General features: G+C 35.0%; 1 protein-coding gene across 1 annotated transcript in view; it reads left to right on the top strand.

The window, feature by feature from the left end:
* The window catches only part of LOC138691189 (glucose dehydrogenase [FAD, quinone]-like), a 50869-nt gene that overhangs the window by 9001 nt on the left and 28440 nt on the right, over positions 1 to 13428 (top strand). The window contains exon 3 of the mRNA XM_069812969.1: positions 13166 to 13327. Within this exon, the coding sequence (XP_069669070.1) occupies positions 13166 to 13327 (162 nt within the window). The remainder of the gene's footprint in view (positions 1 to 13165; positions 13328 to 13428) is intronic.

The following is a 13428-nucleotide window of genomic DNA, read 5'->3' as shown; positions in this document are numbered from 1 at the left end:
ATCCATTCGGTTACATCATATGTGCTACTCTTAAATCAGCAAAAATTAGAAAACATGAAATTGGTATCAACAGAAACAGAAACTCCAACAATGTTTTAATTTTTTCACTGGAAAACATGAAACAGAGAGAGAAACATTTGGTTCACAACCGTAAGTAAGTCACATGTGCTCAATGTGAGCTCCTTGTGTCACACGACACACATTAAGCCTGTAGTCAATTTCCTGCCATACACGTTGTAGCATTGGACCATCCACCAGTGCAATGGCCTCTGTGATACGGACACGAAGATCCTCAATGGTAGGTGGTATACTTGTTGTTTTACAAAACCCCACAGAAAAAAATCACAAGGAGTGAGAACGGGGGAACGTGGAGGCCAATACAAACATACTAAATCTTCACGGCCAGCACGTCCAATCCATCTCCTTTGAAGTCGTGTATTCAGTTCGTTTCTGACATCTAAGTGGTAATGGAGTGGTGCCCCATCCTGCTGAAAAATGAGACCTTCTACGTCCTGTTCCAGTTGTGGAAGAAGCCATAACTGTAACATGTCTAGGTACGAATTACCCGTGACTGTCGCCTCGACAAAAAAGAAAGGGTCAATCACCTTTTCACGGCTTATAGCACAAAACACGTTCACTTTGGGGGAGTCGCGTACATGTTCCATATAACTGTTAGGATTTTCCAAAGCCCATATCCTGACATTGTGTTTGTGCACTTTTCCTGACACATGGAAAGTGGCTTCGTCACTAAACACCAATGATTCGATGAAACCTTCAGTTTCCATTCTGAGTTGCATCTCCTCACAGAAGGACTGTCGCTTGGCTTTGTCGTCTGGTTTCAGAGCCTGCAACAATTGCAGACGGTATGGATGGAACTTCAAACGTTTCCGTAAAATCATCCACACAGTTTGTTAGGGGATGTTTAATTCTCTACTGGCTTTTGCGGTGAATTTCTGTGGACTTCGTGTGAAACTCTCTCTCACACGCTCCACATTTGCCTCACTTTACTGATGGACGACCGGTTGACTTCCGCTTACAGATGCATCCCCTCGTTTTGAAGTCAGCGTACCACTTACGGATACTGGGCCCACTGGGTTCTAAAATTGCGTTGTACAGTGACAACATACTGGGATATGTGAAAATCTAGCACACAAAATGTCCTATCTTCGTTTACAGTCATTTTCTGTTATATCGTCTCCTAGCAACGAAATTAATAAATATGCGACAGATTCACCAAATATAACAAAACATATTTGAATTTCTCTTTCCATTGAAACCAATATCATGTTCCTAAGTGTCTCCTAACGATAGTTATTCAAGTGTGTAATCGGAAAGATCATTTATAGCAGTGATGTCAAAGCAAGCGAATTTTTCCGACCTTGACGTCGTGCGCGGGCATCAAGCACTAAGTATGGAAAAAAGAAGGGTTGTGTATATGAATAAGCAGCCTGATGCATTTAAAAAACAGTGGTGCACAAATTTCAAACGGAACGTGAAATTTTATGTCGTTATTTCTAAATAGCTTCTTTCTATTTGATATTATCTATATTGTCTGTAAAACAAAGTACTAATATCAGTTTCTTAATATTGCAGTTGTGTTTTAAATTTTAATAACATAATAAAGAGTTACGAAAGAATATTCACATAAATTCCATAGTAGTATAACTATACTGTACTAAATGGATTAAACACATCATTCATAAAGAAAGTGATATCCCAAAAAAGAGACTGAGTATGACATGATAAGTTGGAATTGATATTGATGGTATCTTTAGCCATACAAAAGTAATCAATAACTAATCAAAACAATATTACAGTACAAAGCAAAATTACCTAGATGCTGTATATATTTTAAGTGTAATATATAATAACAAAACTCTTATCACATTATGCTTTTAAGGTGATATTGGTGAGCATCTTCGTATCATCAGAATATTAAATTATTTTCTCGAAATGTGCTGAAGCTATAGAGCTGACATTTTTATAACACATAAGCACATATCTTTTGTTTATGATGTCACAGTAGTTGCTTTGTTAATTAATTTCCTTACAAACAATTTCCATGCGAATATTTTCAAAATGTTCAATATACTAACTTCAGTAATACGTATTTACGGTATATTAGATGTACGAAAACATCTGGAAGGCTACTAAATAAATAGGCCTATATCTGAAAATTTCACTTTTCTATTTAAAAAGTTGAGAAAATATTTTTTTGAATAAAAAAAAATCAAACTTGTGAAAAATGACCATTAAAATTAAAACTTCCATTCTTATAATGCACTTAAACTTCTCAGGCAAATCTAAAAATTACCATGGATACAGTTTTAATAAGTTCTCTTCCCTGAATATAGCTCGACTGAGCGGCATATACTACCTCTTTCGTCTGTCTCTTTCCTTTCCGCTGTAAAGCGCTCAGGCTCTCCTGAGCTCTAAAGCGCGCGCTTGCTCCTATGGGTATCAATTGACATGATTGATTTATAGTAACACTGTATTTTAGAAAGAACCACAAATGACAAGCAAAATTGGATACAATCTATACTAAGGACAAACATTTTGAATTACAGATCGGGGGGGGGGGGGGGGAGATGAGAAAGACCTTTCGGTCATCTGACGATCTCATTTTGTGTGACTAAAGGGGACAGTTTGTCTAGAATAGTGAATTAATATGACGATGATGAAAAATAAAAGGATAATTAATAAAAATTACAAGAAAGATGTGTATGTTTAAATGGCGCAGTAACTTTAACATATAGACTCGCCATAAAAAGATAAGTACGTGACGTGGTAATTTCATAAATCAGAAATACAATACTAATGAATTAATAAAAACATTTTGACCGGTTTACATCAATCGAGGAAGTCAGGGCAAGCAGTGAATAAGCTACTGAAACTACAGCATTCGCAGACGTTTTTGATCTACAGCATGATTTGGACAGACCATACAGATGGAGTATCGATAATTTTCTTCTGTTAAATCTTCATAGACAATTGCTCAAAATTCGTATGAAATTAATAATATTAATAATAATAATAATAATAATAATAATAATAATTTATTTTAGCTGGCAGAGTTAAGGCCGTAAGGCCTTCTCTTCCAGTCAACCAGCAAAAAGTATACATACATATGTATCAACTTACAAAGGATTCAACAATTTGATTTAGATGAGAGCTACATGTATACAAGAGTTATTTACGAATTAAACAACAAAATACTATGCACTATTAATTAAACACTAAAATACAAACTATGTAGCAGAATTAAGCTAAAATACATAGAATGTTAATATATTTCAAATAATGTTAGATAATAGAAAGAGATTATTATGAGACAATTTTGAAAATACAGCACTATCAGGATACATGTCTGAAGGAAGGAGTAACAATGTAGACAGTGATAGTTTAAGTCAGTATGATTGGAGTGAAATGCTAAGAAGGTTATCTTTTAAGCTGTTTTTAAAAGTGTTTATTGTCTTGCAGCCCCTAATACTTTGTGACAGGGAATTCCATTGTCGCGAGGTGGATACTGTAAAAGATGATGAATAACGAGATGTTCTATGAAGAGGTATACTTAACGCGCCACACGTAAGTGATGTGGTATTAACGTCGTGGTTAGAGTATAGATAAGAGAAACGAGACGAAAAGTAATTTGGTGTTGAAGTGTGCAGAATTCGAAAGAGCAATGACAAGGAGTGTAAATTTCTACGTTCTTTAAGTCGGAGCCACGAAAGACTTGCGAAGGACGGTGATATGTGATCTTATCGTCGGATGTTGCATACGTATCTGACGCACATTTGCTGAACTCGCTGTAACTTGACTGACAGTTCAGAACTTAGGTCACTTAACAAAACGTCACAATAATCGAAATGCGGCATTACTAGCGTTTGTATTAGGGTAAGTTAATGGTGTGAAGTTACCTAGAGTAGAATCATTTAAGGATTTATTTTACACACAACTTATGTTTTAAAATGCACTTAAATCACGTGGTAATTGATGCATATAGAAAATTAGGATTTATAATCAGGAATACAAAAGAATTAAAAATATAAATACTATTGATACTCTATATAAAACTCTAGTTAGGAGTAAGCTAGAGTATGCGTCTGTAATGTGGTCACCTCCGTTCCAGTCCCATCAGATGCAAATAGAAAGGATACAGAAAAGATTTTTACGTTATTTATATTTTAAAAACATCACGTGTCGTCTTATGACAAGCAAATTTCATATAATCAGTTACTTTTTGAATTAATTATAAAACTTTAAAATCTCGACGATTAATAAATAGTCAAATTTTACTCTATAAGACTATTAACGGTATAATGAATAACTGTGATTTTCTTAAATTCCTTCAGTTCAATGTAAAAAAAAAAACAGAATTACGTCATAGGCAACCTTTTGTTATTCCCATTCCTAGAACTGTTTTCTTCAAGAACTCTCTATCGTTTATGTGTAATACTTACAACTCTCTACCTTTAAACTGTGATTCTCAATTACATTTCAGTTTAACAATTGAAAAATTTCATACAATATTAAAAAGAATTTTATTTCCTTAGATATTTGAATTATGAAGAAGTGTATTATAATGTTTTTACTCTAGTTTTTAAATAATTTTGCATCATTATATTGACATTGGGCACTATATTAACTGCAATATTATATTCTAGCATCTATTACCGTTATGTATTTTCTTTCTTTCGTTTGTGTTGTTTGTTTGTTTGTTTTCTTATTATGTACCTGTGCACTCCGCTGCAGCCGTTAGAAATAAATATAAAGTAATTACATAATTAAAATAGGACGTTTGATCCAGAGAACATTCGTGTTTGATAGAAGGGTAAATCGTTTAATACGTTACTTAATTTAAATTGTATTTAAGTAATTAAAATGCGGTCATTTTGGTCCAGAGACCAATCATTTGGTGCAATAACAATTCCTTTAACATGTTTCTTAATTGTTATTACATGCAACCATAGTTTAATGAAGATTTACATATCATTTAGTTCTAATGTGTATACTTTATATTACTTGCTATATGTTTCAGAATTTACTGTAATAACATTGTAGAATTATGTCCATCTAGAGAAACTACACTTTCCAATGGTGAAATAATAATTAACAATTAATTACCTTCCGATATTACTTCATACTGTATAAACACAGAAACATTCTCTGTAGGCTATGTTTAATAGCTTTCGATTGTTGTTGTCCAAGGCCCCTTATAGACGAAGTCATTTGTTTTTATTTCAATACAGCGCCTTAGATGGCGTTGTTACTGTAATTTTAAAACTCATTTATCTCATTAAATATCAGTCCTATTAAATTTTGGCTACAGATTTATTATTAGTATAGATTTTGTGTATGTATCTGTGTAAGCCACCTGCAATTGGAAGCCTGCTTCTGTTGGTAGTGGATTTAAATAAATAAATAGATAACAACACTCTTTTGCTCCAACGTAAGATAGCAAGAAAAGGACGTAGTGGTGGTGATGAGCTGTGATGGAAAAAATTAAGAAAGACTGTAGGGAGAAAAACCAGAACCGACGTTATCCGGGAGACTTCTATGTAGGAAGCTGATAATGAAGTTGAAGTGGCGCCCTCAGGAAGCTGTAAATTGTATACGTCACATGCTTTCTTCTTTATTCCCTACGTTTTATTCCCTTTCTTCCTTTGCTTCTCCTCTCGCTAATTCTTGTCCCTTTCCTTTGCTCTGTGTTCGTCTCCTTTCTTGATTCTCTCCTTCTCCTACCCAGCTCCCAATCTGTCTACATTCTTTTCAATTTTCTTGTTTCTTTTCCTGTTTTCTATCCCTCCAACTTTCGTTTGTGTTTATCTGTCTTAATTTGAAGTACTTCTCCGTTTTCTTCTTTCATTTATAAACATTTTCTCCCGATTCCTCTTCGTCCTCCTCTCTTACTCCTCCTCTTCTCCATTCCAACTTCAATTTTTGTTCGTCCTATCTTTGTTTACTTCTCTCCTTCTTTGTTTTCCCATCTCATATTCTTTCTCTACTTCCTCGTTCTGGGTTGGAAGAAGAGCAATTTGGTTTCAGGAAAGAAAAAGGTACTACGAGAAATGCAATTGAAACGCTGCGAACAACGGGATTCGGATTTTCCCTTCAAAATTCTCTGAAGTTCCTTCAGCGGAACGGCGAAATTCGAAGACAAATGGTGATCAGACTTGCAACTCACACATTCAGTTTTTCTCAGCCCCAAATTCACTTGCGAGGACGCGTTTTAGAGCACTTTTTAATTGTTTCTCCTTCAATTCCCCTCTGACATTGACAATGGTCTCGCCGACTGTTTGCTACATTTAAAAGAGGATACAGCGTCGTTAAATAACCGACTAAGAAAAATTATATTGAGTTTCTAAACTCGGTATATTATGGCTATTCGAATTTGAACATTTTGTCTTTCTGAAACATAAAATAGGAATGAAATGTATACATTTAATATAGGAATGTAATAAATTTCAGCTTACGAATCCGCCTCGCCCTTATCAGTCTGTTTTTCGCGTATTATGCATTTCACTCTCAACGCACGTCAGAGAATGTCAAACTTTGTTAAAACAGATCGCCACCGGCGCGGCGCCTAGCAAATAAAGAAATAACATTTGCGAGTAAAAGCATACGTGAATTAATTTATGAATTGATTCAGATGGGTTGAAACAGAGACACATACAAAAGTGATTAAACGTTTAACTTAGAGTGGCGAAGGAAGCTCGATGAAGTGAAATATACAGCAGACTATGCAAGCAGTAAGACGAAGCGCGTAACCAACGGATTGAATTGTAAATTGAAAGATAAACTTAAGGACCAACTTTCCAGCAAATGAACGTGTGGATCTGCAAACAGTGAACCTTGGGAATACGAGGAGTTACAAGTTGACGCCATCCACTCCTGGTGTGACAGTCTTCGGAAAAGAAAAGTTCCGAGATTGTTAAGCTATTTTTAATGCGTAAAAAAATTGTATTTTTCAGTACGTAGACCAGTGATGTCAAAGCAAGCGCATTTTTCTGACCTTGACGTCGTGCGCAGGCATTAAACGCTAGGTATGCTAGAAGGAATAAGCAGCCTGTTGGATTAAGAAAACAGTGGTGCACAAACTTCAAACGGAACGTGAAATTTTATGTCGTTATTTTTATATGGCTTCTTTCTGTTTGTTATTTTCTATATTGTCTTTAAAACAAAAGTACTAACACCTACTGTATTTCTTAGCCTAATATTGCAGTTGTGTTTTAAACGTTAATAAAATAATAAAGAGTAAGGAAGAAATATTCACAGAAATTCCATAATAACTACAACTATACTGTACTGAGTGAATTAAACGCATCATTCATAAAGAAAGTGTTATCCCAAAGAAAGACACTGAATATGACATGATAAGTTGAAATTGATATTGATGGTATCTTTAGCCTTATAAAAGTAATTTAAAACAATATTATAGTACAAAGCAAAGTTGTCTAGGTATATGTTTTAACTGTAACTAATATTACATAATAAAACTCTTATCGCATTATGCTTTTAGGTGATATTGGTGCGCAACTTTCTGTTACCAGAATATTAAATTATCTCGAAATGTGCTGAAGCTATAGAGCTGACGTTTTACCAACAGATAGGCACATATCTTTTGTTTGTGATGCGACAGTATTTGCTTTGTTAATTCATTTCCTTACAAACATTTTCCATGCGAATATTTTCAAACATTTTAATACACTCTCTTCAGTAATACGTATTTACGATATATTAGATTTACGAAAACATTGTTTTAGTACCTGTAAGGCTACTAAACAAACATATCTGAAAATTTCACTTTTCTGTAAAAAAGTTGAGAAAATATTGCTTCTAATAAAAAAGCGAACTTGTGAAAAATGAGCACTATAATTAAAACTTACATTCTTATAATGCACTTATACTTCTCAGACAAATCTAAAAATTAACATGGATACAGTTTTAATAAGTTCTCTTCCCTTTATCCATTGAATCAGTGCTGTCCATCCCTGTATATAGCTCGACCAAGCGGCATATACTACCTCTTTCGTCTTTCTCTTTCCTTTCCGCTGTAAAGCGCTCAGGCTCTCCTGGGCTCTAAAGCGCGCGCTTTCTCCTATGGGCATCAGTTGACATCACTGACGTAAGCGATTGCCTGAGAATTTATCACAAATTTCAGCATACAGCTTTCAAAACATAATTTTCTTTTATTTTTATACCCTCTTCAACCTTGCAGTATAAAGGTGACCTACATCAGTGGCAAGTCCAGAACTTAACGTACGAGTAAAAGAACATGATAACTACATTCATGAATTTTTTTACCTTTGCATTATAGGAAATACGAAGAAAACATATTGTGTGCCGCAAAAATCGACTTACAGGTTTTCGCTAAAAACACGTTTTCAGAATTATTTCTGATAAAGTATGGACAGTCTTCAACAAGTCGTCTACGAAATCAGCAGTTTTCGGCATGCCGATTGTTTAAACATCTGTAAAGCTAATTATCCTAAACTACTACTGCATTGATTTTGTTAATACTCAGCATTTACGAGTCAACGTACTCAGGAATGAGTCACAAAGCATGTTTTCGACTTCCCTGATACCTGAACAAAGTTTTCAACCCTGCGTTTGTTTGTCTATCTGTCTGTGTGCAACGATTTATTCTAACTATTGGACTGATTTTGTTCAATGTATTTGGGAAATTTTCATTTAATTATACCAAATTCACAATTTAAACCAATAAAATTATACTTTGATGATGTAGTTTCTTAAATAAATGAAATGATAATATGTCTCCAAATTGAGCTCTGTCAGAAAAATTAATTATTATTTATACAATTATATCATCAAAACAAAACTTCCTCGTGCAAGAAATTTAGGTTTGACAGCTATAAGAATCACTTTTTAAAATTAATATGTTATTACCTCTTACGCAAAGAGAGCAAAAAGAAATTTTTAATACAAAACATCCGCTGTCATCTATAGAATTATGTCTCGAACACCTAACTTCTTTAAACATAATTTTAATAATAAAAGAAATCTACGTTAATTAATGGAACCCAATTCATTGAGGAAGTAGAACAAATAAAAATATTACAATTTTTTTTTCTATGAACAAAGTCGAAATATGCACTCCATACAATCGTTTTTGCGACAAGTAATTTAAAAGTCAGGCAGAACACCAAACAATTTTTTTTTTATTAATTTCCTCATAGATTTTCAATCTCAATTTCGTACATACTAAAACCATTATTATATAGGAAAATCCTTGATAAGTTAACTTGTACAAAATTAATAACATTATTTTAAATTTAAACGATCAATATGAGCTGCAACGTTATTCCAGTCAGAACTCTTCCACGCAGTAGCCTTGGTACTACCCATTGCAGAAGATGCGATGAGCAAGGAACCTTAGCCCATGTACTGGGTCTTTGCCGAAAGGGAGAATTACTGAGAATTGACCGTCATAATAAAATTCGCTCCATGATTGCCAATGAACTTCGCCGGGGTGATAAGTATGAGGTGTACGAGGAAATTGGGTGCCTTTCTGCTGACGGTTCAACTCGAAGAGCAGATATCATTATTATAGACCGAAAAAAAATTGTGGACTCATTCTCGATCCCACAGTTCGTTTTGAGAACAGCGAGGAACAACCTAGAGAAGCCTGCAAAGAAAAACGGGCAATTTATCTGCCATGCTGCAGCGATTTGGGGACCAAATATAACATCAGGGACGTTATAGGAATTATGATTGGGGGCTAGAGGCACAATCCCATCGGAGTCCTGAGAAGTCTTCTGAAAATTAAAAGTTCTTGACAGCACCCTGGACATGATATCCTCCACTGCACTGAAGTCATCGATTAGCATACTTAATCATCACTTATATTCTTTATAAAATGTAATTTATGTTGTAGCCTAAATTGTTTGTTGCATTTCCAATAAATATTTAAACGATAGCCTACCTAACTAGGGTTTCTATTAAAGCAAAAATTGAATTAAATATAAATATTCTTTTAGAATTGATTAGGAGGCCGATAATTAAACCCTAGTTGGGACGCCTATCAAATATCTAATATCTTGGATATATAAACAAATTATTACTTCATAAACTATAATATCATTCGCAATATGAAAAAGAACATTGTGTTGCGAATCGTAAAACGAATAATAGGAAAACATCTTCTGTGACATCGACTTTCTCGTAGACATAAGGACACATACACACATACATACGTACATACATACATACACACACACACACATACATACATACATACATACATACATACATACATACATACATACATACATACATACATACATACATTCATACATACATACATACATATATACACACACGCATGTTTGCTTTTAATTTTAACATTAAGAAGGACTTATGGTAATAACACAGACAAATTATTAGCAAAACTTATCATTTTATAATAGGTTATACATAATTTTTTATAAAATTTGAGATTTAATTGAGAAAACAGTTGACGTTGTAACACGTACTTCTGCATTCCTTTGCAGTTACTAAGGGAATAATTCTTACAGGCATCCCTTGAATTAAGTACATTTCTTTATCCTGTCTCTGAATAATAACATTACGTTCTACGAGTTCTGCTTGAGTTGTAGACTTTCTCTCCTTTACTTTTTCTTCCGCATATTGCACATATACTTAATTGGATTCATGCCCTTCTTTCCAGGCTATATTTGGCCAGCTAAATATAGAAATGTTATTAGTCTTAAGCTTAGTTATAACCGTAGCAATGTGCTCCATCATGCATATACAGCATAATTTCATCCCTAAATTATTGCCACCGATTCATTACTAATACCACACAATCCCTGACGACCTTCCTGTATTGTGCACTGTTCTTATTTCTCTCCGCAATATATACTTTTCGCAGTCTGTAAGCCGAAACAATTTCCCAGATTGCGATTTTAATCAGATAATTGACACGCTGTACTGCACGTTCCTTCGTCATCTTCTCGCATACTGGGGAGTTTCTTTCTCCAAATAAATAATGCTTTCATCACTAAATGCAATTGAAAAACAATTAATCATTATTTACATTAATTTATTGCACAGATATATAATAACAATATTTTTATTTTACTTAATATTGCTTCCCAGACACTTCCATTGCTAAAATTTAATGTATTACTATCTCTGTAATTTAGATACATGTTCTTACAATTGTCACTGTTTTAAATACAAATCTTTATATAATTTGGCGCATTCAAAACACTTCTTCGATAAGGCTGGGTAAGTTTTTGTTAGTTTCGCGGATGTCGCGCCTTTGTATCTCCATCAATTAGTTTTCACATTACACTTCTAGGAGTATACCATATTTCTAGGCAATATGCTGCAGCTGTGTTGAAGTTAAGCTTCATTTTTCTCGAATTTTTTAAATATTGAAAATTTACCTTAATTAAAGAATAGTTTAGGTTTGTTTCCAGTTTCTTCTTGATGTCTTGGTGGGGGTTAGTTTATCGTCGGTAGTGCTGTGCCGAAAAGGGTGTGTGTTCTGAAATTTAATTCAGTATTGAGGATGTGTTGTGCATGTGTTTCTGGATTTTCGGTTCAATATGTAGAATTTCCATCTGTTTCTAGGCCTATTTTGGGCAATGATTAACTATTGGGTAATGGTAAACAAAATGAAAATAAATTCTCTAAAGAGCAAAGCCATCAGCTATACAAGAAAAAGAAATAAAATAATCGCATCGTATACGTTAGGGAGTGAAACCATTCCGGAAGTTAACAAATGTAAATACCTCGGAATAACATTTAGCAGCGATCTCGGCTGGGGGGAACACGTTACAGACAGAGCGGGAAAAGCATGGAGAGCGTTACACTTTGTGATGAGGGTACTAAGAAAAGGCTCTGATAAATCCAAAGAGATTGCATATAAGTCACTAGTTCGTCCAGTAATGGAATATGGTGCTGCATGTTTGGATCCTTACAGACTAGAACATATTAAGACAATGGAAAAGATTAAAAAACGGGCTCTCAAGCGTTGTCGTAATAATTCACCATTAAAATGGGACACACTCACTGACCGGAGAACGCGAATTCGATTATGCGCAATGTTCAAAACATACAGAGGTGAGCCTGCCTGGAGAGAAATAAAAAATAATATGCCTAATTAGACAAATTCACTCTCCTCACCTCCACGCTGGAGCCCCCTGGGATCTTTTAAGATGCGAAAGAGAGAGAGATGTGCGGAAAGCAACGGGATGCTACCGCATTTATCCTTCCCAAGAAAAACTGCAAACATATGATATGGCTTTTTTAGCAGAAGAGGAGACGATACTAAGGGATATGATACTGGAGCTAAATGACAGCTGTCAGCGGTATGGAATGAAGATAAATGCAAACAAGACGAAGACCATGATTGTCGCGAGAAAAATAAAGAAGGTAAACTTGTGAATTCTAAATGAGGCAGTAGATCAAGTGAACAGCTTCAAATATTTGGGGTGTACTATAATCAGTAACATGAGCTGCAGCCAGAAAGTCAAAAGGAGGATAGCAATGGCAAAGGAAGCTTTTAATATAAAAAAGAGCATCTTCTGCAGACTTCTAGAAAAAGAAATAAGGAAGAGACTGTGAAGTGCTTTGTGTGGAGTGTGGCATTGTATAGGGAAGAAACATGGACATTACGATGAAATGAAGAGAAACGAATAGAGGCTTTTGAAATGTGGATATGGAGAAGAATGGAGCGTGTGAAGTGGACAGAGAGAATAAGAAATGAAGTTGTGTTGGAAAGAGTGGGTGAAGAAGAATGATGCTGAAACTGAACAGGATGAGGAAAAGGAATTGCTTGGGTCACTGGCTGAGAAGAAACTGCTTACTGAAGGATGCACTGGAAGGAATGGCGAACGGGAGAGGAGTTTGTGGCAGAAGAAGATATCAGATGATAGACGACATTAAGATATGTGGATCATATGCGAACACTAAGAGGAAGGCGAAAATAGAAAAGATTTGAGATGCTGGATTTGCAGTGAAAGACATGCCCACGGCCAGAACACGTATGTATGTATGTATGTATGTATGTATGTATGTATGTATGTATGTATGTATGTATGTATGTATGTATGTATGTATGTATGTATGTACCGATACACTGTACTTCGTATAACAAATATACACGGCAAGTATTTATTTTCAGTGTCACTTGCAGGTCCGAGTGAGCCCACCGTCACTTCAGTGCCGGCGTTTGCCTTCAGCGCCATTGGAACTGTACTGGACTGGAACTATACCACAGAGCCTTCGACGGATGCGTGCATGTCCACTAACAGGAGATGCAGCTGGCCACGCGGCAAGATGGTCTCAGGCTCTTCAGGTACCTTCCAGTAGTCAACCACAACTGATAAATTCCACGAAAATTAAACGTGGATTAAATCCGGACCTCAGTGTGGTAAACCAATTAACTACACACTAGAT

Source organism: Periplaneta americana, chromosome 16, assembly GCF_040183065.1.
Source record: "Periplaneta americana isolate PAMFEO1 chromosome 16, P.americana_PAMFEO1_priV1, whole genome shotgun sequence".
NCBI classification, from domain to species: Eukaryota; Metazoa; Arthropoda; class Insecta; order Blattodea; family Blattidae; genus Periplaneta; species Periplaneta americana.
The sequence above is the reverse complement of the archived record's forward strand: the minus strand, read 5'-3'. Positions and strand labels throughout refer to the sequence as shown.